This window comes from Xiphophorus maculatus, chromosome 17 (assembly GCF_002775205.1).
Source record: "Xiphophorus maculatus strain JP 163 A chromosome 17, X_maculatus-5.0-male, whole genome shotgun sequence".
In the NCBI taxonomy this organism is placed as follows: Eukaryota; Metazoa; Chordata; class Actinopteri; order Cyprinodontiformes; family Poeciliidae; genus Xiphophorus; species Xiphophorus maculatus.
In genome coordinates this window covers 3,658,603-3,683,934 of record NC_036459.1, presented here as the reverse complement: position 1 = coordinate 3,683,934, position 25,332 = coordinate 3,658,603, and the positions used below count along the sequence as shown (strand labels likewise).

Sequence of the window (25,332 nt, the reverse complement as noted above, 5' to 3'; positions counted from 1 at the left end):
AATTTCAAAATAAAAGCCTTGAATATTTTTACATCAGCTACTTGTGTTTTGAGCATTATATAACTATTTTAACCGAAGGACTATTACGCATGGGATTAGTTTGGCCCTTTGAAATGAAGCATCCTGCAAATTTCAAAATAAAAGCCTTGAATATTTTTACATGACGTAATTGCTCTTTTTGGCTTTATTTGACTTTTTCATCCAAAGCACTGTTACACATGGTATTAGTTTGGCCCTTTGAAATGAATATTAACAAAAATTTCAAAATTAAAGCCTTGAATATTTTTACATCATGTAATTGCTCTTTTTGGCTTTATTTGACTTTTTCATCCAAAGCACTGTTACACGTGGTATTAGTTTGGCCCTTTGAAATGAAGCTTAACAAAAGTTTCAAAATAAAAGCCTTGAATATTTTTACATGACGTAATTGCTCTTTTTGGCTTTATTTGACTTTTTCATCCAAAGCACTCTTACACGTGGTATTAGTTCAGAACTTTAAAATGAAGCATACTGAAAATTTCAAAATAAAAGCCTTGAATATTTTACATGAAGTAATTGCTCTTTTTGGCCGTATATGACTTTTTCATCCAAAGCAATGTTACACATGGGATTAGTTCGGAACTTTAAAATGGAGCATAATAATAATTTCAAAATAAAAGCCTTGAATATTTTTACATCAGGTAATTGCTGTTTTTGGCTTTATTTGACGTTTTCATCCAAAGCACTGTTACACATGGGATTACTTTGGAACTTTGAAATGAAGCATACTGAAAATTTCAAAATAAAAGCCTTGAATATTTTTACATCAGGTAATTGCTGTTTTTGGCTTTATATGACTTTTTCATCCAAAGCACTGTTACACATGGGATTAGTTTGGAACTTTAAAATGGAGCATAATAATAATTTCAAAATAAAAGCCTTGAATATTTTTACATCAGGTAATTGCTCTTTTTGGCTTTATTTGACTTTTTCATCCAAAGCACTGTTACACGTGGTATTAGTTTGGCCCTTTGAAATGAAGCATTCTGAAAATTTCAAAATAAAAGCCTTGAATAATTTTACATGACGTAATTGCTCTTTTTGGCTTTATTTGACTTTTTCATCCAAAGCACTGTTACACGTGGTATTAGTTTGGCCCTTTGAAATGAAGCATACTGAAAATTTCAAAATAAAAGCCTTGAATATTTTTACATCAGCTACTTGTGTTTTGAGCATTATATAACTATTTTAACCCAAGGACTATTACGCATGGGATTAGTTTGGCCCTTTGAAATGAAGGTTAACAAAACTTCCAAAATAAAAGCCTTGACAACATTTTAAATCGTACCGAACGGTGCACGTCCGCCTCGCTTAACGTTCTTGCGGTTCTCCGCGTGCCACTGATCACGTCGCGGCGTCCTTTGGCGTCGACGCCGATTTGTGGCGCGACGACGCCGGGCCCATGCCCGACGGGCGCGCCTTGGCAGGCCCCGGCTAAATTTCTTCCGAAATTTTCTAGTTATTCTTTATTTTTCATCCGTAACCGTTAATGCGGCTCATACCGCTGCGTGCACACCTACAAAAGAGGTATCAAAACGTGCAGAAAATTCACGCCATTCCAGCTATTACTTTTGGTGGGATTCGGGATTAACATGGCGACATAATTCGCAAAAAACTACGAAAAAAACCCCATTATAACTCAATGGGAAAAATCCTAGAAATACCCTATTTTTGAGGATTTGCTGTGTCGTCACAAATTCACCTAGAAATGCCATTCAAATTTCATTTTGTAGATACGTCTGTGATCTCTTCGAAAGTGAAGACGGCTCGTCGATACCAGTTATGGTTTGTCCACAATTTGCCTCTAAGCGACCCAAAGTTTCTCATTTTTGCTCATATTAGAGTGACAGCCGACCTCGGTTCATATCTGGGCACAACATTTCTTTCTCTCATCACTGTAAATGCTCTGAGTGAGGTACAGATATGAATCTCGGGACTATCGCAGAAGACACATTGAACTGTCATACGCTTAAAACGCTTTTCGAATATGTATTACGGTTCCCGAACAAGAAGGATTTGTTTCCAATGCTTTTTTTCAGTAAAGTGTGTTTGCTCAAACACACTTGTGTGTTTGAGAGCTCACAGCTCAGAGCTCACACCTGCTGAGACCATTATTTGCCATAGCAACGGAACTCAAGAGGCTATTGGCTGCTGGTTAGGACTACGAATACGCATCGTTGTAGTTCTATCTATCCTCAGTTGAAACAGATCAGGACTGAGAACTGGCCTTTACAACTACTTGCTGCTTTGGGCTGTATATAACTGATTTAACTCAGTAACTGTTACACATGGGATTAGTTTGGAACTTTAAAATTAAGCATATTGAAAATTTCACAATAAAAGCCCTGAATATTTTTACATGACGTAATTGCTCTTTTTTGGCTTTATTTGACTTTTTCATCCAAAGCACTGTTACACATGGTATTAGTTTGGCCCTTTAAAATGAAGCTTAACAAAAATTTCAAAATAAAAGCCTTGAATATTTTTACATCAGCTACTTGTGTTTTGAGCATTATATAACTATTTTAACCGAAGGACTATTACGCATGGGATTAGTTTGGCCCTTTGAAATGAAGCATCCTGCAAATTTCAAAATAAAAGCCTTGAATATTTTTACATGACGTAATTGCTCTTTTTGGCTTTATTTGACTTTTTCATCCAAAGCACTGTTACACATGGTATTAGTTTGGCCCTTTGAAATGAATATTAACAAAAATTTCAAAATTAAAGCCTTGAATATTTTTACATCATGTAATTGCTCTTTTTGGCTTTATTTGACTTTTTCATCCAAAGCACTGTTACACGTGGTATTAGTTTGGCCCTTTGAAATGAAGCTTAACAAAAGTTTCAAAATAAAAGCCTTGAATATTTTTACATGACGTAATTGCTCTTTTTGGCTTTATTTGACTTTTTCATCCAAAGCACTCTTACACGTGGTATTAGTTCAGAACTTTAAAATGAAGCATACTGAAAATTTCAAAATAAAAGCCTTGAATATTTTACATGAAGTAATTGCTCTTTTTGGCCGTATATGACTTTTTCATCCAAAGCAATGTTACACATGGGATTAGTTCGGAACTTTAAAATGGAGCATAATAATAATTTCAAAATAAAAGCCTTGAATATTTTTACATCAGGTAATTGCTGTTTTTGGCTTTATTTGACGTTTTCATCCAAAGCACTGTTACACATGGGATTACTTTGGAACTTTGAAATGAAGCATACTGAAAATTTCAAAATAAAAGCCTTGAATATTTTTACATCAGGTAATTGCTGTTTTTGGCTTTATATGACTTTTTCATCCAAAGCACTGTTACACATGGGATTAGTTTGGAACTTTAAAATGGAGCATAATAATAATTTCAAAATAAAAGCCTTGAATATTTTTACATCAGGTAATTGCTCTTTTTGGCTTTATTTGACTTTTTCATCCAAAGCACTGTTACACATGGGATTAGTTTGGAACTTTAAAATTAAGCATTCTGAAAATTTCAAAATAAAAGCCTTGAATATTTTACATGACGTAATTGCTTTTTTTGGCCGTATATGACTTTTTCATCCAAAGCACTGTTACACATGGGATTAGTTCGGAACTTTAAAATGGAGCATACTGAAAATTTCAAAATAAAAGCCTTGAATATTTTTACATCAGCTACTTGTGTTTTGAGCATTATATAACTATTTTAACCCAAGGACTATTACGCATGGGATTAGTTTGGCCCTTTGAAATGAAGTTTAACAAAACTTCCAAAATAAAAGCCTTGACAACATTTTAAATCGTACTGAATGGTGCACGTCCGCCTCGCTTAACGTTCTTGCGATTCTCCGCGTGCCACTGATTACGTCGCGGCGTTCTTTAGCGTCGACGCCAATTTGTGGCGTGACGACGCCGGGCCCATGCCCGACGGGCGCGCCTTGGCAGGCCCCGGCTAAATTTCTTCAGAAATTTTGTTTTTCTAGTTTTATGTCTTATTCCAATTGTACTTTGACTCACATGAGACCCCTCTCGAGATACTTAAACAAGCCGTGCAAAACCTCATTTTGACTTTCAGTCTGCTCTTCCTGGTAGTTTGCATTAGCCTGATCATTGCCTTTTTCGATTTTCATCTGGGTTCAGTGCTTCGTCTGGGATTTCTCCCATTGAGCTTGATTTGTCAGGGCTGGTTTTTACCAAACTAAGTTTACAGTGATAATGGTTGAAAAAAACAAGCTATGCATTTAGAGCAATAAGTATTATGAGTTTCTGGGGAAAAGCAGAAAAGCACTGTGTGCTTCTGGCTATGGAGTACTCAGCAGATTTTATCTACTTCCAGAAATGTCAGTTGTAATTATTCTGAATCTCATGTTTTGGCCACTTTCTGCTGCTGCAGAAGTTGATGTTTTTAGAGCAGTTTAAAAAAATATATCATCATAGGAGACTTATGTCAGTTTGAATAGCCGCAAGACCGCTCTATTCTCCCAGCAGTCGCCATCAGTAATGTAATACTGCACAAGCTGCATATATTCTTTTTATTTTTATGTGGGCATCAAATCATTCCTTCTGCTTTTAGTTATTATGTTTAAAGATTTTATTTAGAGGATACTTTTTTCATAGAAATCTAAGCACACTCATTTAATTCTTCCCTAAAGGTGATTTATTTAATCCGTTTTCTTCTAGCCACCATCATTTTGAATGAGCTGAACTGGACAGACGAGTTGGAGGATGTTTTCCGACAAAACAAAGAGGATGATCCCTCACTGCTCTGGCAGGTTTTTGGCTCCGCTACTGGACTGGCTCGGTATTACCCAGGTGAGCCCCAATTACTCCAGGTTGATGAATCTCGACACAAAAAGAATTTTATTAACAATGGGCTGCTTCTAATACAAATAATCAATAACCACTCACAATAGGAAGACGAGACAAAAATATTTTGAATGCTGTTCCTTGAGAAATCTGTATCAGCTAAGCTTTGCTTCAAAAATTACAAAAAACAGAACTAAGTATGAAATGGGCAGTTTTGAACTTAATTGACGAGTAAATGAAAGACTGCTTGTAAATGTTGTACATCAACCATATGACATTTTGGTTAATGCAGTTGGTCAGTTTGAAACCTTAAAATTTGGAATTTTTACTGGTAATCCCCACAATGTCTGGTAGCAAACAAAAATTACATACAACTTGCCAGAAAAGGGAATGAGACTGAATCGTAAAGTGTGTTTTTAACCTTATTAAAAACTTTTTGTGCCCTCGCTTATGTTTCAACTACACAGTTTGTGTTTGGCACATGGAGATCTATTTTGGGCATATTTCCAGTCTTTGAGAGCCAAAGTCCTGCATGTTTTAAATGCTGAGCACACCTGATGTGAATAAATGTGTCATTAGCAGGCTGCTGCAGGACTTTGTGACAGCCGGAGGAGATAATTCTAACATTTGAGTCAGGACACAAGATTATCTCATCTTGCTTCAAAAATGGCTTAAGCTTGATGCAAATATATTTTTGTATCTCTCTGATACTAGACATTTTTCTGTCCAATGAAAAAAAACATGGAAGAAAATGTGCCCGTTTCAAAGAGAGAAAAATAATACTTCATATTGTGTATATTTATGTTTTGTTTAGTTTATGCATGTTGACAAATACAGTCTCTTTGGTTGGGTCTGGAGAACTTGTTGTAAACACATTGCTCTGCCGGCATGCAGCTTCCCCCTGGAACGACAAGAGAAGTTCACCTGACAAAATTGACCTGTATGACGTACGCAGGCGACCTTGGTGAGTTGGTTGAGTCTCATGTTAATATGTTCAAACATTAGTTAGTTAAGAAAACAGGTGACTTTAAAATTCAGCAACTGTTTTTCTGGTAGTGTGCATTCTAGCAGTGGGTTTTGGTGAAGCTTTACTTCTCTGAGAATAAGTATTTCAATGTTTTCTGTGTGTACGTGTGCTCCATATGTACAATCTGTCTGTGTGTTTCTGGTATTACTCACCAGGTACATTCAGGGGGCGGCGTCACCCAAGGACATGCTGATCCTAGTGGATGCGTGAGTGACATCCTTATGATTCATACATTACAGTCAGATTGGATTTGCTTTTGCACGCCAGGAGGCCCTGATGCTAACTCTGTGACTGGCCTCATCCCGCTGGGCGCTGCCGGGCTGCGCTCATGTGTGACACTGACTAACAAAAAGCAGTCAGTGCACTGGCCAACCTTATTATTTACAGTCCAGTTGTTCCCTACAATGATTTAAGACTGGAAAACTTTGAGTTTAGAATAACTGCGAGGTCCATAAGGGACTCCTGGAGCGTTACCAGATATGACAATAGTTCTCTCACATCAAGACATTCCAGCACAAATTCTGTCATGTTTGAGGAAGATACACTTTCAAGAATTAACTTTGAAAGAGTGAAAATTTAAGATTGAATTTTTGACATATTATGATAATTATGTTCGCATATTGAAATCATTAGCCATCACCTCTTTTTGGTTAACAAAATATGTGCTTGTTTGTATAGAAACCTGATTGAATTAGTCATTTAAGACTGTTTTTAACACTGATTGAGAAATGAGAAATGGAGAATTCAGCTTTTAAATTTCTCTATAATGAAATAAATTGGGAATATTAATTCTCTGTAGGAAATCAGGGGCGTCTAACTCTTTTTGCTGAGTTAATTTTGCTGCAGCCCAGTTTAGCTAAGCTAAACAAAATGCCTATACTGTCTGCTATGGGAAGACAATGGACAAGCATGTATGAGGAGCATCCATCCATTATCTTCCACTTAGTTTGAGGCTGGGTCACTGAGACAGCAGCTGAAGCAGTGGCCCAGTCTTCCCTCTCTTCAGCCACTTCAGGCAGCTCTCCAAGCGTTTCCAGGTCAACAGAGAAACATAGTCTCTCCAGGGTGTCCTGGGTTCCTCTGGGTCTTTTCCTGGGGGGACAGGGCCAGACATCTTACCAGGAAGACATCCAGGAGGATACCTGAGCCACCTCAACTGGCTCCTCTCATTGCCTAAAAGCCTGAGCTTCCCACCCTATGTTAAACTCCAAATGTAAAGTACCAAGTACTGTGCACTGGGAAGATGAATTCTTACTAACTTTTATGCTAGCAGCATTAATCTTGGAGGCATCTTTTCTTGCTATGTAATAATTCATTTATTAATGTCCCTGGACAAAGACGTGTTCAAACGCCTTAAAACACTTTTTCCTCATGGAGATATGGTGAAACGAAAATGCCATATTGCTCTAGTTCTCCAATAGGTACTCTGAGCCAAAAAAATAAATCCTTCATAAGCCTTCTCATGGTATGTGGGGGCATGAGAAATTAAAGGCCGTTATCTAGAATTGTATTTCACTGTTCCAGTTGATACAATTTTAATCATTGCTCTGACTCTACATTACTGTACAAAAATAGGCTCTTTTACAACCTTTTTTTGTACCAAGAAAAGGCATAGCAATCTAAAACTTAGACTTAGACTTAGAGACTTAGACTGACTTTACTGTCATTTTGCATGCACAGGGTGTATACAGAACGAAATTTCGTTGCATACGGCTCAGGACAATGTTTTGAGGTTCCAATGTTTTGAGGTTACTCCAGAATAAAATAAAATACAGTATACAGTATAAAATATGAATATAAATATGAATATAAAGTGCAGGACTGACAGTAAAATGGAAGTTACTTAGCTCTGTACATGTGCAAGGTATGAAGTGGAGACCAGATTTTGAGTGCAGTCCAGTTAAGAGTTCAGCAGTCTGATCTCAAAAGTTATACGTTCCAATACTTTTTTCAAATCTTTACAATGACTGTCGACATTTTTGGGTTACTTGTTGATTTAGTAATATTTGCATAGAATAAAATTACAGTGACAATGTCTGTGTTTCAGTCATTGACTGTGATGGTTGAGTAATTCTAAAACCCATTTTTGGTGCTTCAGGAGTGGAAGCGTATCAGGCCTCACCCTGAAACTGATCAAAACCTCAGTCAGCTGGATGCTGGAGACCCTCTCCGATGATGACTTCGTAAACGTGGTGTCTGTGAGTATTCACTTTTGTTATACAGGTGCTGGAGTCCAGATTGGAAATAATTGCTTAAGCAGTTTTATTCAACCTACTGATTTAATGGATAATCATGATACAGTGCTATGACAAAGTATTTACATTCTTACAAATTTCAAAGATAACTTGAGTAGTCAAGTTATCTTTGAACTTGATTAAGGCAAGCACATTTCCATAAATTATAAATTTTATCAGAGAATAGAGCAAGGACACCCAAGTATGTTTGAAAACGAATTCTCAAGTTCGAGCCATGAGATGCAACATGAAACCTTCGACAAATGAATCTTCGCTGCGTTCTTTTGCCACATTTCTAACTCTGTGGGATGGAATAGAAAATGTCTTCCTTGCCAAATTGAGATTTGATAGAAATCTCGAGTACCAAAGGTCTCCTGGCATTAGGGCGGAGGAAGCCTTCATCCATCACAGTTTACAGCTCCAGTGACTGCCAGTTTAAAGCATTTCTGCACCCGAGGTTTATTACTTTCACAAAGAAAAATAACGGTTCAGAGGGTGAGTGTTTTCCTCCAGTTCAGGATGTTTACGGGGCATTGCCGAGGTGAATTAGAGGCAATCGTACTGAATGGGATTACTACTGAAATCCACAGAGTGTCCAAAACATGGGCTCCCATTACTGTTGCTAATGTGGGTTAGTATAAAAAGTGTATTGCTCTGTTGTAATAATGTGTCTGCGGCTTTTGTTTTTAAGAGCTTTTCCACACGAGTATAAAAGCTTTTCATAAAGTAATTCATTTAGTAACATACTTAGAGGTGGTTTGAGGTTAATTTTTTGTGTTTCTAATTATTGATAAATTGATATAATCGTCTCCTTTCTAAAACTACCACAAACTAATCAAAGATACTTTTGTAACTATCAGACCCTTTCTTGCTTAAATGTTCATTACCTATGAAGATGATGACTTATTGTGTATCAATAATCATAAGATTCTAAAAATAGATCTCAATTACTAAGGACTTGCTTAAATACATTCAACTATTTATAGTGGATTCAGAGTAGACAATGCAGCCATTTCATCATACTGTATCTTAACAGAAAACATCCGGAAAAAATGAAGGGATATTTTCGAGCTTAAGATGTTCCATTAGAGTATAGTCATTTTCTGGGTCACGTGTCAAAGCATGCAGCTTCTCAGCTTAATGCATCCCTCCAGTTTCTTGGCTCACAATGCGTTGTGTACTTGGATCTGACTTTCCTCTGTCCAGCGTCTCCTTTATCCTAATTGCTTCTACTTTGTCCTCCCTGCAGTCTCTCCTCATGGCTGGGAACATAAATTACTTTGCTTTCCAAATTAGCCATAAATAACATTCTGTTTCACTTCCCTTATTAGATGCACTGGTGTGCATTTGTTTTGGGCGGGTGCGGAGGTTCAGTAGTATGGTTTTTGACATAATGCTTTATAGACTTTGGTTTGCTCTGAGCTCTGATTTCTGTTTCTATGACTGAGCATGCCCCCACACTGGGTCGTACGTTAATAAAACAAACCCTATTTTTATCTTGTTCTGCAATATCAATTATATATCCCATTTCAGTCAGCCTTTACAGTAAAATAATTTTAAAGTACTGAATAGATTTGAATACCAGAACCATAATTATCAATTGTCAATTGATAATTGCCACAATAATTATGGTAATTATTATAGTAATAATAATTATTGATTGTTATTGATAATTATGGTTTGGTTGTCATTAGAAGGCAAGATTTGCAAATAATAAAGAATACTACTCAAAGGAAATATGATGCCTTGAACAGTTAATATTCTTGAAAGTTTTTCCATTTTGACACATTCTAACTGCAAAGCTGTACGATTTTTAAAAAAATATTTTAACGGGGTTTTATCTGAGGGGGAAGGAAAGAGATGGAATGTTTTAAAATATTTCTCAACAAAAGTATAAAAAATATTCTATTCCTGTTTCTTGAGTCAATATTTTCATCCTATGTGCAGAAATACTCACTCGTGGATGTTATTGATGCTATAATTTGTTATGCTATGTTTGGACCATGATGATGATTGGGAGCTGTGTTCAAAAGAGCCCCAAAGCAGATGCTGAGTACTAATGAGCCATGGCCCAGCCCTTTTATAGATGATGTGTGTGTTTGTGTGTAGATTGATTCACTTCCATCTGTTCCTCCACGAGAGCTATTCACCAGGATCTACCTGAAGTTACTTTATGTGTAGTTGTGACTTGACAAATAATCTTTCTGGACTTAAGCTCTCTTTGTTTTTGCTCTTTTTTTTTTCCTCCATGTGCCACTGTTTTCTCATCCCCTTCGTCTCTCCTACGTTTCCATCCTTGTGTTAATGTAGCTTCCTTCGGTGTGTGAAGTTTGATTGCATTCAACCTTATCGTCTTTCTGTTTGCACATGACAATTTGTGTTGATCTCTCTAACACAGTTGTCTACAGTTGCATTTTATTTTTAAATGTCACTTAAATCTTCTACTTCATAGTTTAACATGCGTGTTTTAAGGATCACTGCAACAGTTTGCAAAAATAAACCCACATATTTATTAGAAAATATGTGCAAGTGCCTTCCCTGTTCTTCCCGTCAACCCTCCTTACCTTATCCCCCCAGTTCAACAAAACCGCCAGGCCTGCAGCATGCTTTCAGAACCTGGTGCAGGCCAATGTGAGGAACAAAAGGGTCCTGAAGGAGGCAGTGCACAGACTCAAAGCCGAGGGCATCACCAACTACACAAGTGGCTTTGAACTCGCCTTTGAACAGCTTGCACAGGTAAAGAGTGTATGGACTGTATTTAAATTCCATATTGAGGTAATGGTAACAATTCTCGTTTTTATTTTATGTAGCCCATATTAACCTGAAGAAACTGATGATATGCTGTGAATCTGAAATATCTGCACACCTTTGTTAAAATGGCAAGTTTTTTTTGAGAAAATAAAATGAAACCAGGATAAATCATCTCAGAACTTTTTTCCGCGCTCAGTGTGAACTCTAACCCGTTCAACTCTATTGAAAAACTAATGGAAAGTAATAAAATGTTATGATTATGTGGCTTTGCACTCCCCTGCATAGATGGCCAACTTAATTCTTCAAGGGTAAGTGTCCCACACCTCTTATGCTGCATAAATGGCTCACTTAACCTTCTCAGGACGTCTTTAACTTCTGTAGAGGCCTGCTAATGACACATTTGTTTGATTCAGGTCGGTGTGCATTCTGTGGAACCTCCTGGATTTTATTTAAAGGTGGTACAAAGAAAACACCAGACAAAGCCTATTCAAACATCTGAACTTTCTGTTAATAAGAAGCACTTTAAATGATAGCAGCTGTGTGCTGACTGTGTAACTTGAGTTTAAATGTAATTATAAACACAGTAAAATCCCCTTGTGTGTATGTTTTTATCTTTACCCCTAAACAGTACATTTATTTTTTGGTTGAGTCTGATTGGTTATTTGTTACACTGATGCTATAAATGTCAGTATTGATCTTGGTTTCTATTTTTGCATCACAAAAAAACTTGTGTGTACACTAATTATACTTTTTGTATATGTAAATCTTATTATACTTTTTGTATATGTAAATCTTTGTAATATGTAAGAGCTCATATCCACTCAACTTCAAGAATTGCCTGTAAAAAGTTGGATAATCACCAATAGCTCTTAAATATTCTGAGAGTGAGCATATGCCACCCTCCGCTGGTTTTTTCAGATATTGCACTCATAATGCACCATTTGTTTCTTTTCACAAGCATTAATCCAGCAGCTGTTGTTAGTAAAGTTAAAAGTCCTTGCTTCTGTGTAAACCAGACCAATGTGTCGAGGGCCGACTGCAACAAGATTATAATGCTGTTCACTGATGGAGGAGAGGAGAGGGCTGAGGAAATCTTTCAAAAATACAACCCAAAGCAAGAGGTAGGACTTTATATTCAGCTGCAACATAGTTGTTAATATTTGTTCCTCTTTCTGCAGTTTTTGTTTAATCTTATTGCACTTACTTTCCTTTACAGGTGCGCATCTTTACTTTCTCCGTAGGCCAGCACAGCTACGACAAAGGCCCAATACAGTGGATGGCCTGCAATAATAAAGGTACAAAATATAATTGGATTTGTAGTTATTAGGTGAATGCCCTCATTTAATAACAAACATGAAAGTCCATAGCGGTTTGTGCTATATGCAGCTCTGGAAAAACTTAAGAGATCACTTACAATTATCAGTTTCTCTGATTTTACTTTTTATAGGTGTATGTTTGAGTAAAATTAACATTTTCTTATTCTATAAACTACTGATTCATGTCTACATGTCTCCTACAATCCAAGCAAAAATTTAGTATTTATTTGCAGAAAATGAGAAATGGTCAAAATAATAAAGCAAAAAATCAAGTACATATTAATTTAGAAACAACAATGCTAGTGTTTTAACTCGGGATGAGTTCAGAAATCAATATTTGGTGGAATAACCATGAGGTTTAAATGGGATTTGGTGCTGTGTGTTTTACATTTTTTTCCAGAGCTTTTGAATTATACACCACCTAATGCAAAAGGTGCTTTTCCACATAATCATTCTTTTGTTTCATGTCAAACTCAGCTTTAGTGTTTGTTGAAAAAAGGTCAATCGTTGTCTCATCGGAACAAACCATCACAGTATAAATTAAATCAATATTTGCATTTGTATTAACACGGACAAGAAAAGTCTTTGGCTGCCATGGCAGGTGAGCAGCTGGTTGACACAAATGGAATATCTAATGGTTGTCGGGGAGATTTTATTCTGAAAATGAGCTGTGGGTTTTGAGTTTGTTTTTCTTTTACCTTTTCTGCCAACCTGATCAATGTGTGTTGTATTATGACATAATAACTGGTTGTTGTTTAACCTAATGGCTAAGCGAAATGGGCCATGTATCCAGGGAACACTGTAATTATTAGGTGTCAAAAACATTTTAACAACTAAAAAAATAAATAAAGGATGAATTAAAAGCTGCCTCTGTTGCAATTCCTTTAATGGGGAAGTTCAGTGTTCCATCTGTGGGGCACATTCTGTCAGATGGCCCCAGGGCAGCTGTGGCTACTATCCAGTAGTAGCCAGTGTGTGGGTGTGTGTGTGTGTGTGTGTGTGTGTGTGAGGGGATGAATGAATGACTAAATGTAGTGTAAAGCGCTTTAACGTTTTATGGTCTTGATGAAGCGCTATACAAGTACAGGCCATTTACTTGCACACTAATGCCAAAAAACACTATTGTTGATGTTTTTATCAATTTGAAATGCTGTGCAGAAATTAAGGGTATTTTCACACAATTTTATAATGTGTGTTTGCTGCTCTGAATATTTTGAATTTTTTGTTTTGATTTTTGCCAAGTTTACCAATACATTTTGGAGAACTGAGTGATAAGTTGATTTCTGTAGTAGGAATTAAAAGAAATCAATGTTCTATAGGATCTTGTCTAATAAATCCATTTCTCTCCCTCAGGTTATTACTATGAGATTCCATCTATTGGGGCCATTCGGCTGAACACTCAGGTAAACACAGTCATAAAAACACATTTTAGTAATTGTACTTGGTGTTCTCATTACTTCTCATCCATAAACTCTGGCTCTTCCAATTTGCTGCTTATATTGCCCCCTGGTGGTAGAACTCTCGATGTACAGGTTGCAAAATAAGTTTCTGATCATCTTGGCAGGAGTACTTGGACGTTTTGGGTCGGCCAATGGTCAAAGCTGACAGCGGGCCCAAGAGAGGCCGAAAGGCCAGTAAGCAAGTCCAGTGGACAAATGTCTACCTAGATGCACTGGTATGTTCTGCTGGGGAGAGGTGACACCATCACATTTACAAGGGTGAAAAACATATGCTATTTACCGTGTGAATCCGGAATAATTTGTTTCATGTATTGTTTCATGTGCTGTTGAAGTCTTGTTTAGTTATTTGCTGTCATGTTATCTTGTTTTTGCACAATGAACTGTATTCCCAAGTGTTGCCTTTTCTTTGTTGTTTATGTTTCTGTCAAGATTTACTGCCAGGCGACTTCAGATAAGAAACTAGACTGATAAAAGAAGTTGGATTTGATCGGAGACTGTCCATTTGGGAAATTGCATAAACTTTCTCAGGACCAAAAATGTCTTTAAAAAAAAAAAGTAGCCATTTAATCAGTTTTTTTGAAGAAAATTGCAAGTAGTCTTCTGCAAATTTTTATTACATCTATATCTGTAAATGGTTTTGTATTAATTAGAAACAGTAATTACAAACTTAAAATGTATTGAAGCAAATTACATTTGCTGTTCAAACATCGTTGTATAAATAGAAATGTTATTTGAGGTGTGATGAACTTTTGCATTCAGCCTCCTTCACTCTGAGATCAAATCCAGTGTAACCAATGTTTATTTGAGCGCATCAGTAAATAAACTATCATCATCATCATCATCAAAGGATCAAACTATGGAGAAGTTAATATCAGTTTGGTCATAAAGCAATTTTCTAAGTGTTGAACATCTCACGGAGAACAATGCACCATCCATGGTGTAAAGTGATGTGAAAAAATAAGTCTGATTTGGACTTTTCCACTATCCATGTAGAGTATACATTGAGACAGAAATTCACTTTATGTCAGGAAAACGGATGTAAGGTACAGTACAGTAAAATTATTTTGGTTAGATCGAAGAATAATCATTTGTTAGAATTGCCCAGTCAAAGTTCCAGTCATAAATCCAACTGACAATTAGAGATAAGGTATGGATTGTCACAGATGTTTTCTAACCAATCTGACTAAAATTAACCTAGTTTGCAACACTTGTAGAAACGGATCAAAAAGAACTTTTACTGTTATTGCATCAAAAGAAGGTTCTACAAAATTTCAACGAAGTTACCTGGATGTGGATTCATATTGCAATTTAAATAGATTAGGTAGATTTAAAATGGTAAAATAACACAACACTGTACCATCCATATATTTGTGGTTGTAGTCTGACTAAGTATTAGAGTTTGGGATGTTTGAATAAATTTGCAAGCCCCTGTAATGGGCATAACTCTACACAGGTTTTACAACCATGTTCTCTGTGTGTTATGTTCTGTCTTTCAGGAGCTGGGTCTTGTAATCACCGGAACACTGCCCGTCTTCAACAAGACTGACACAGGCTCAAAGGTATCCACAAAATACTTTTTTTTACCCCTCCAGGGGGTCTTTTTGTGGGCTCTAGTGTCTCTTATATGAAAGTAGGCTGGCAGGAAGGGGGGACGAGAGGGGGAAAGACATGCGGCAAATGTCGCCGGGTCCGGGAGTCGAACCCGCGGCGGCCGAAGGTGAGACCTTGAGGACTCAAGGCCTCCAAACGTGGGTCGCGCTATCCCCTACGCCACCACGGTACGCCCACGAAATACATTTTGAGTTAAGTCACTTTTCAACCTCCCCAACGTTTTTGTTTTTGCATAGGGCTGTAAGTGCTAATAATTAATGACAATATCTCGTTCTGGCATCTTTATCAACACGTTCCGTCTGCTTTTGACTGTCTCACACTTTGATTTCATAGATTAAAAGGTTTGTGGCTTTCAGAGATGCAATAATATGCTAAATGTTAAAAAGATCAAAAGATAAACCTTCAACATGAATACATGCTTTCATCTTTGATCTTTTTTATCTTCTTGTGGTTTTGCCTTGTTTCCTCTGTTGATGCAGAGGTCCCCCAAAGCTCTCCACAAGAAGAGAATGTAGGAAGTCACACAGCAGAATTCAAAAATAGATCAATCATGCAGATCAGAGTGAGAAATGATCCGGTAGCTTAAATGCTTCAAGATGAGTCTGCATGTCTACCTCGAAGGACTTGGAGTCTACCTCCAGTGCGACTGCAAGCAAGTCTGGAAATGCCTTGTCAGTGACTCACTGCAGCACATGAAGCTTTTGGGAATGAAACTGTCCAGATTTCTATTGCAACCATTTCCTTGAAATCCTTCACAATCCACAGAGGGAATTGACTCATCCAGGAAAAGCAACAGAACTCACAAGAGGGCCTTACAGTTTCTCTTTCTGCAGCTGACATCCTCTCTGTTTTTCCCTATGCTTTTTCTCTCAGAAGTCACAAAACCAGCTCATCCTGGGAGTTATGGCTATTGATGTCTCCTTAGAAGATATCAAGAGACTTACGCCTCGGTTCACAGTAAGAGCTCATGTTATTGCAGACAAACTTGTTCTATTCATTTTAGTCTTTATGCAGAGATATTTTTTCCCCCACTAATTCTCTTTTAATTCTTTTTTAGTTTGGCCCAAATGGCTACTACTTTGCTATTGATCCAAATGGGTATGTGTTGCTCCACCCTAATCTTCAACCGCTGGTAAGCAAAATTTCACAATTATTAAAAAAATGATTGCTGTTCTGAACAAATAAAACAGCTTGACAAAACAGTATAAATGTTATTTGGCCATTAAAGTAGACGGTGATTAATTTGTAATCTTCTCACTTAGAGTAAGATGTTTCTGTACATTTCTGTTTGAAACTTCTGCCGTATGAATCCCTTTGACGATGTCATTGCAATAAGTCATCTGGGTGGAAATCCTTGAATGCTGAAGACGTCGAGAAAAAAATGTATATTTTCACTATTTCACACTGCTTTGTAAGACTTTAAAGAAAAAACATTTCCAAGATTCTGCTAGATTGTAGCTCACACTAATAATAACAGAATATACATCAAATCTGTTGTTTAAGTCTGTTACTTATATTGTTGGTCAAACATGGCTCATTCCAGAAGTTTCCTCAAAATTATCTTGTGAAGCCTCACTTCTGATGGCAGCAGTGGCAGCTCAACGGGAACTGTTGACATACATGTTAGCTAAAGTGCTGTTGTAGAGGACGACAACAATAAAAAGTCAATCTCTTCTCCTTTTTCTGCCTAGGTATACACCGACATTAGCATTGTGGCACAGCTAGCTGCTACAGGAAATTTGAAAAGTAGAATTTTAAACTGACAAGTACATTTTCTTCAAAGTGATCTGATTAGTTTTTTGTGAAATGCTGATCATTTAGGCAGATTGCTAAACTGTTAATCTATTCCATTATTGGCATTGATGCGGATGTTTTTCTAATATTTGTCATGATTAAAGTCTCTTTCCCTGCTGATAATGACATTCCCGTAGCATGATACTGCCACAGTCATGTTTTTATGTGGGGATTGTGTGTTTAAAGTGACATTACCATGAGTCTCCTGATAATAATCTCCTTGCCTGGCCCATAAACATCTCCACAACATTCCCCATAACATTTCTGTTGTGTTCCTTGGCCTTTGCTTTGCTCTTTGTTCATTAATGTTCTCTATGAAGTCTGAGACTTTCACAGAGCAGCTGTATTTATACAAATACTGACTCACACTCGGATGGATTATGTTTACTAAATAGGTGGTTACTGAAAGCAATTGATAACACTTATTTTTATTTAGATAGATCAGAGTAAGAGGGGGCTGTGTACAAATGTCTCATTTTACCAATTTATTTTTATTTAAAAATCTCAGTAAAATGCATTGCAATTTGTGATTATCACATGACAAAATGTGAAAACGGGTATGAATACTTTTGCAAAAAATTGTACATGTTGCAGAGAAACCATCATTTGCTTGCAGGATTAGATTTATTTGCTTGGCAAAATGTTCTATCATGACATTTGAGAAATATGCTTTTTGTAAATGCGCTATTAGGTAAATTTGTTGCAGATATATGACTTGGATTTTCTTGCTGATTATTTCCCTCTTTAGGGCTGCAAAGCATCAAAACCTGCTTTTGGAAGCAGATTAGTAACTGATGTTTTCAGGGATTTTTTCCCCTTCTACTTTGTTTTCACACTTGACAAACTGACAGAAGTAATTTTATGCATTTCCTCACAGACTGCCAAGTTTGATGAACCTGTAACACTCGACTTTCTGGATGCAGAGTTGGAGAATGACATCAAAGTGGAGGTCTGACACACAGATCTGTTTTCTAATTTGATTCCACAAACTGGAACCATACGATGGTGTGATGATATGATTTATATATTTGGTGTTATGTTTCTTTTGTTGTTGTTTTGTACACAGATGAGAAATAAAATGATTGATGGGAAAACGGGAAACTACACAATATCTACACTGGTGAAATCTCAAGATGAGGTAATTTATTGATTTTGTTTGAGGTTCTATCCATTTTTAGTTGGAATCTTCTTGAACTGACAGTAATATCATTATTTAAGCGCTACATTGACGAAGGTGAGAGGACCTACACCTTCGCTCCTGTGAAGGGAACAGACTACAGGTAAAACTTCAAATTATCTGCATGCACACTCTCTACTCCAGTATGATACTTGATTAAGTAGATCAACCAAAATGTGTCATTATAAAACATTACCAATCTTTAACAGTAATTTCTACAATGAAGAAAAAGAGGGTTTCTTAAAAGTATTTTGTAGTAATTAGGCTATTTTAAGGGTAGAAGTTTTAACCACTACATTAAAAAGAAAATATTTTTGGGTTCTATTCTGTAACCGGACAACCACTGTTATGTTTCTCCATTAGAATATAATCGAAACGTTGTTTTTTGTTTTGTTTTTATTTCAGTAATTCAAATCAAAAAGATAAACTCTTATTGTATTTCAATTTATACAATATTTAGTTTTTCTATGTAATGTATGTCAGGAGAGCCAGTCAGATAACACCATGGTTATTAAAGTGTGTATTGATAACCTTTGGCAGTGTGATCAGATCTGTGCATCTTCAGTCTTTCTCCAGTGTCTGGGACCTTGATTTTCACAATGAAGTACAAAAGTACATTTATCTAAAATTAGAGCTCTGGACCACAGAGCTAAGCGCCGGCCCTTTTTCTCCTTTGTGCAGCTGATACGCTTCTGGCGTCAAGGATACAAATAATGTCACAGTTCTAGCTCATTGCCTGGATACGTCTGTGTGTGCTGTTGAGTTCCAGTTGCAGTCCACGCTTTGTGGACTGCAACTGAATCTTTCCCAAATTCTTATATGGACTTTGCTCCACAAGCCGCTCGAGACTGCAGCTACTCCTGTTGCTTCTGCACTTTTTTCTGCTATGCTTTTTCTTTCCACTCAACTTCTTATTACATTCTGTAATATATCTGCATAAGAGATACTCTTTTTGAATTGAATTATTGAAATAATGTTGTCATTTATATTCAAATATACTGATATCTTACATCATAAGATTCTTTTGTTTTAACCTCATTGAAGCTGCAGTCCTATGACTCATGTATGATGTTCATACTTTTCATCACAATAAATCACTAACCACTCCAAAAGCTATTAGAAGGATTGGTGAAAAGCCAGATCATTCCCCAGTCCTGTTTAGGCTCACTGTAGTCAAAAAATGTTGCACTTGAATACATACGCAAGGGGCATTTTCCTGCTTCATTTCCTGTTAAATCTCTTCAGATATTTCTTTACCCAATCACGGCTGTTCAGCAAAGGAGTTCTGTTAATTGCGTATTGGCTTAAAAATCTACAGAACCTATTGTAGGATATTAATCATACAGATCTCAGTTATCCATATTACATAAGTGTATATTATGAGAAACATTATCTGAAATTCAGTGAGTCCTGCTGTTTGTTTTGGATTTGGAAAATATGGCTAAAGATGGCGAAATGCTTCTGTGCTTAATGACAATGTATGCAAAAAGAGGCACATCACATGCTGTTAGCACATTAAACAATGCTGTAATTACAGGGTGAGAGAACTGGATAGTTTGCTGAAAATGATTAAAAGTGGTGCTTTTATTTTGTTTTTTGTCCCAGCCTGGCCCTGGTCCTGCCAAACTACAGCATGCACTACATCCGTGCAACCATAGGCGACACAATTACCCAGGCAAAATGTAAGTTGACGTTCACATCACAGCTAAAACCCTGCCTCTTCTATTATTACACTTATGTTTACAGAAGTTAGATAAACGGTACTTGGTGGAAGTTAAGTGCTGTCATGGATTCTGTCCATCAATAAATGAGCTCTGAAAAAAAAAAAAACATGACTACCCTATACATCTACACCACGCTATAACAGTTGTTACTAGTATTTCTGAAACAAAACATGCCCTTATCTGAGGTGGAGTTGGAAGTTTTTTTGGTGTTTTTTTTTATATATATCTGGAAACATCAGGGCAGGGATCTCTCCTGTCCCCTTCTACACATAACGCAGTTCCTACACTGTCTGGAAAAGTATGGAATTTGGCTTGAGTATTTTCCAGGGGCCTCATGTCCTAAGAGTCGCTTGGATTCCTTCCTGAAACCTTGTGTACACTAAAATTCAGAAAACTGCATGCACATAAACAAATCCAGGTGTATAACGTGATACTTTCTCATGCACCTGAGCACAGCTCCTTTGTATATCCTAATCAACAGAATTGGACACAAATGAGGGGATCCTCCTGTAAAAAGCCCCTATTTGTATTTGCAAAAACAATGTCTAGATGTGTTTAAAAAAAGACTTTAATACTCCTACATGAGTGAGAGGAGTGTAAAATCTCAGAGAGGACAGCTTGTAATAGACTATGTTCAGAATCTGACTCTCTTCAGGGTTGTACAAAATGTGGGCCAGGGTCGGGGGCCATTTGCTGCCCCTGGGCTGAATTTCCTGTGGGCCTTCAACTGCAACTCAAAAATTTTACATATTTGCCTTTGCACACCCCGTTTTTTTTAATGCTAATACTTTTTACTTACAAATTGAAATATTTTAAAAATGGAAAATGTAATGTGGTTCAAAATGTATTCATCTTTTTATAATACTTAAGTAGGATCACAAATATCCAACAAGATCACATCTAAAGAGAGAGTGATCCCATGTCTGTTCTTGTAGCAGAGAAGAAACATGTTTTGTCTCAACTGAGAAAACTTCCTGAAAAATCTAAGCCCGTAACTTCTGGTTTTATGGCACCATCTGATGCACATCTTTGGAACTGATTTTGAGATATTTGAAATAATACACTAAGTAGAAAACCATCCCGCACCATGCAGGCTTGTAGTCTTTGCCTAACACGTTGTTCATTAGAATAAACAAATGGCACATTGAACAAAGTCACCTGACCACATACAGCTTGTAATTTGTCTAAAGATGCTTGCTGTTAAAACAGCAGCATTGTGCCTTCGACACTGAGCCAAAAATATGTTCTTTACATGGCATCATTTTCAAAAATCTTCAGTCATTATTGCATAAATGATAAGAAAACCATTTTTTTCTGTGTCACTTATCTGCCTCTTTAATAGCAACTCATGATTGGTCTTTGCCATGTAGGGTTGTTTATAAATCAGCAGTTTCCCAGCATTCCCTGTAGGTGTCCTTCCCTAACAACCAGGGAAGGACACCACCCAGTGAATGAATGGGATGATAGACATTTCCTCAGTTTTCTCACCTCATGTGGAAAAATGAAATTTTGTTTTTGCAGATATTATCTATGAGGGCCAAGTGTGGATAAACATGAATTAGAAAATTGAGCAAGAGCAAATGTTATTACAAACTTTTATTTCCTTTCTAGCTGTCTAAATCAACCTAACTATCTTTTAGTAGATATTCTAGCCTCTGTTGGAACATCTTCTATTTCTTCATAAGTAATGTTTTGCATTTAAGCTTTAAAACTGGAAGGAAATGTGCATCAGCCATGTATGTCGTAAGTAGTATACAAGTCAGTTCTTTTCTTTGGAAGTTGAGGTTAATTAGAACATAATGATGTTGTTATGCTCAGTCTTTTTCACTAAAATAATGTGCATAGTTTTGATTTTTATGTACAACTTCTCTTAAAGGTCAATTTTTCTGTCTGGAAAAGCTTAAAGTATTACTCACTGTTTTGATTTCTTCCATGTGGTGTGTATTTCTGTATTTTTGGATTAAGATGCAACTGACCCTTGTTGAGCTCTATTTTTTCTCTCTCTCTCTTTTTGGATTATTAGAATTTGCATCCACAATGATACATTTCAATTTGCATGTATTTCTCAAACCTTGCCATCTTTCCAACTGTTTGGAAAAAAATCACTTTAGGTGCCCAGTGTGTGTGCAAAAACAACAAAAAAAATAATAACAGTTGGCAGATGCTTCGAGCTCACTTGAAGCTGCTCCATCTACCACAAAGCATGTCATCGTGTTTTGTTTCTGGCAGCTTTATTAAATAAAGTTGCAACCAGGCTGAAAAACTTGGAAGACCTTTAAAGAACTTCAAACATCTGAGATTCACTTTTGCATTATTAAAGTGCAAACTAGAAAATGAGTATAAAAACAATTTAGCTGTCTATTTAACATCCTCTGAATGGCACCAATTTGTTTTAACTTGACCGATTTGTGAAAATTGAAACTTTTCCTGTTTGTCTTAAAGCAATCAGTATCCAGTTTATGTGCCCCTACGCTTTCCAAGTGAATTTCCCCTCATTTTATGTTGTGATATTATGCGAATATTTTGGGTGAAGAAAGGAAAATGTTTTTAACTTTGGAGTCTTGGGTCTAAATGGCCGTTTTGGTCTAATTTTGAATTTACCCTTATATTTTCACCATAAAAACTATTTACCTTACCTTGTTTGGTATCATTATTTTCAGAACATCCTAAACTTTGTGATTTTACAGTGTTTGTTTCATTTTGACAAAATTTATTATCACATTGGAGCAAAAAACACACACAGAAACATGACGTCATGCCCGCCACAGGGCGGGCGTCGACCTCAAAAGGTTAAGAAAATACATCTCTATACATTAAAATTTCGAAAAGTTAACATGCCATAGTGATTTAATTTACAAAGTGAAACCTTTTATGTTATATAAATTTTACAAATTGTTATTTGTTATTTATTGAGAGGTTTTGTATCTTTTTTTTTTCTTTTTATGAATCTCTAAACTTTTTTACTTCTTCTTTATTGCTTCCCACTGCTAATGTTTACCCTGTACTACTACATCATTATGCTTGGACACAAAACTAGCTTATTTAAAAAATTACCCTATGTATTATTATTATTATTATTACTATTATTGGTCTTCTGTAAAATTTTAATTTTTCTCAAGAGATGAAATTTGGCTACCTTCCTTTTTCCACATGTACTGTAAAGTTTTTTTTGTTTCGAACTTCTGCGTACAATATTCTTATTCAATGCGCATTTGAATAAAATATTGTGTAACCCTGTTTTCTTGTCTCTTTCCAATTCCCTCCTTTCTCTTCTCAATCTTTTAACCTCTTGTTCTGAACTCCTAACCCTTCCTGCTGTTTTGGAACCTCCGCAGCATTTTTGGGCAAGTATCCCCCTTCTGTACTTTTCCCCACAGCCATCCTTGTCTCGGCTCTCTCTCTCATCACCCACACACTTTGGATGTAACTTTGCAGACTCAAACACCAAAGCATTTTGTTCTCCGTTTGTTTCCCCCCAATTAACGACAACTTCATCGCGATGAATCAAGCGAGATTATTTCACCCAGAGTCGGCTCTTTGCATGCAAGGCATCCTACCAGCCTTTTTTGCAGACAGTGGGTGTGTGTCTGTGTGTGTGTGTGAGCGCATGTATGTATTAACTCCCCCACCTGCTTTGACTGTTCCAATGGCCCTCAGATGTGGTTTTGGCACCGGCCCACTGTAGCAGGAAGAACAGATGAACAGGATGTTTGCATTATTTAAAGGTGAAGCCATAAAGGAGAAAGCCATGACTGTACTCAGAGTATAAATTGGAGTTTTCTCCAGTTTCTCCTTTTTTGACTCATTTTATGTTTTACAACTTTGGTAAATTACTCTTAATGAAAAGCAGGACTCTTCTTTACACACTAAGCTTGATCTGTTCTGTTTGTCCCTCTGAATGCCGGGTCATCAGTTTTCGTATTTGTGGGCGTTCAGTCAAAACCCTCCAGAGTTCATAATGCTTTGAAGCTCATCTGAAACTGAAGCCTGGCTCATATTTTCGTTTTATTCATTTTTTTTTGACAATAAAACGTTAGTATCGCAACTCAACTGAACCAGAAGAAATGTCACATCCCAATTCCCTCCTGTTCTGCACCCTTGAATTTCTGACCCTTGTCACATTGCGAACACTTCCTTGAATTATATGAATTTTTTGAATACAAAATAATTGTAAGGGAGAAGGAAACTATAAGTGTCAAACATGAAGTAGACACTGAGGGGGGTTGAGGACAAATTCATGTCTCACTTTTTGCACTTTTAGTTGCACAAAATGCTTAAAAAAATAAAAGTATCTTCTTCCTCCCACCTTATTATTTGAGCCTTTGGTTTAGTCTATTACATAAAATCCAAGTAAAGTAAAGTAAATCCTTCAAACAAGTTTGGTAACTCCTGAGATTCATCAATTCATCAAAAAGATGCTAATTCGAGTTCTGAAACACGTCCTCTGACCGCAGTCTAAGCCTTTCTGTGTGTTCCCCATCAGCACCATCTGCATCCAAAGACCTGAAATTTTCCGCTTGCAATGCAATATTTCTATTCAGGACTCGCTCTGTGAATAAAATATTGTCACCTTTGACCTCTGTGGTTTCACCCTGTCTTTCTCCCCTCCCTTTCTTTTCCTTCTCATCATTACCTCCCTGGGGGATCCTCCTGTTTGTTCACCTTCTCTTCTCTGGGATTATTTCTACTCCAGGGAAAGATGGCAAGTACCCTTTCTTTTTACTTTCATGTCTGTTCTCCCGATCTTTGCTGTGTCACATTATTTCATCATCTTATGTTTATTTTTAGCTTTTTAATCAATTAACGTTGCTCAAGTTGTGCACTGATAAATAAAATCTATTATGTTGTTTTTTTCTTAAATCTAATAAGCCTCCCTAACTGCTCATCATTACTGATTTAATCCTAAGCAGATGTGTGTAAAACTATACCCATAATTTTTTAATGACTGGCATATTGGTACACAAAACATGATTACAAAGAGGCATTTTCACCATCTCACTAATTTGCACCTCATTTCATACAAAGGTGTCATCATTTTCTCCCTTATAACTGCCTTATAAAAAAAGCATTTTGTACCCATGTAAATAAAAGGTTTTCTGTTTTTTTTGTGTGGTTTTTTTTTTTTACAGAATGACATTTGAATGAGAGAAACTGTCAAAGGTTCTGTTAAAATCTTACAAATAATTCAAGTTAACTAGATTTTTTGAAATCTTAATGCCTGTGTTTATTTGTTTTGGTTTTGATCCCAGCTTGGGTCCGCTGATTCTAATAAAACATTACAAATTATGACCCCCTAATCAAACCAAAATAACTTTAAATGGCATTCCTATGGAAAATCGTATTTATGAAAGCCGCATCACATTTCTGAGCAGCAGGGAGAGAGCAGAAAATCAGTTTAAATTGGTGGCTGTCAAAG

The 25,332-nt window shown here is 36.6% G+C and overlaps 1 protein-coding gene across 3 annotated transcripts in view; it reads left to right on the top strand.

Moving 5' to 3' along the window:
- LOC102232366 (voltage-dependent calcium channel subunit alpha-2/delta-1-like) overlaps positions 1-25,332 on the top strand; it is a 95,493-nt gene that overhangs the window by 46,948 nt on the left and 23,213 nt on the right. Inside the window, exons 7-24 of one of the 3 annotated variants that reach the window (XM_023350015.1) lie at positions 4,697-4,828; positions 5,717-5,786; positions 6,005-6,055; positions 7,948-8,047; positions 10,661-10,819; positions 11,851-11,955; positions 12,051-12,129; positions 13,504-13,553; positions 13,715-13,825; positions 15,107-15,169; positions 16,095-16,178; positions 16,279-16,353; positions 17,893-17,964; positions 18,082-18,153; positions 18,234-18,295; positions 19,798-19,874; positions 23,252-23,260; positions 24,610-24,618. In XM_023350015.1, the coding sequence (XP_023205783.1) occupies positions 4,697-4,828; positions 5,717-5,786; positions 6,005-6,055; positions 7,948-8,047; positions 10,661-10,819; positions 11,851-11,955; positions 12,051-12,129; positions 13,504-13,553; positions 13,715-13,825; positions 15,107-15,169; positions 16,095-16,178; positions 16,279-16,353; positions 17,893-17,964; positions 18,082-18,153; positions 18,234-18,295; positions 19,798-19,874; positions 23,252-23,260; positions 24,610-24,618 (1,380 nt within the window). The remainder of the gene's footprint in view (positions 1-4,696; positions 4,829-5,716; positions 5,787-6,004; positions 6,056-7,947; positions 8,048-10,660; positions 10,820-11,850; positions 11,956-12,050; positions 12,130-13,503; positions 13,554-13,714; positions 13,826-15,106; positions 15,170-16,094; positions 16,179-16,278; positions 16,354-17,892; positions 17,965-18,081; positions 18,154-18,233; positions 18,296-19,797; positions 19,875-23,251; positions 23,261-24,609; positions 24,619-25,332) is intronic. The other 2 variants (XM_023350016.1, XM_014471342.2) reach the window with 2 other exon arrangements.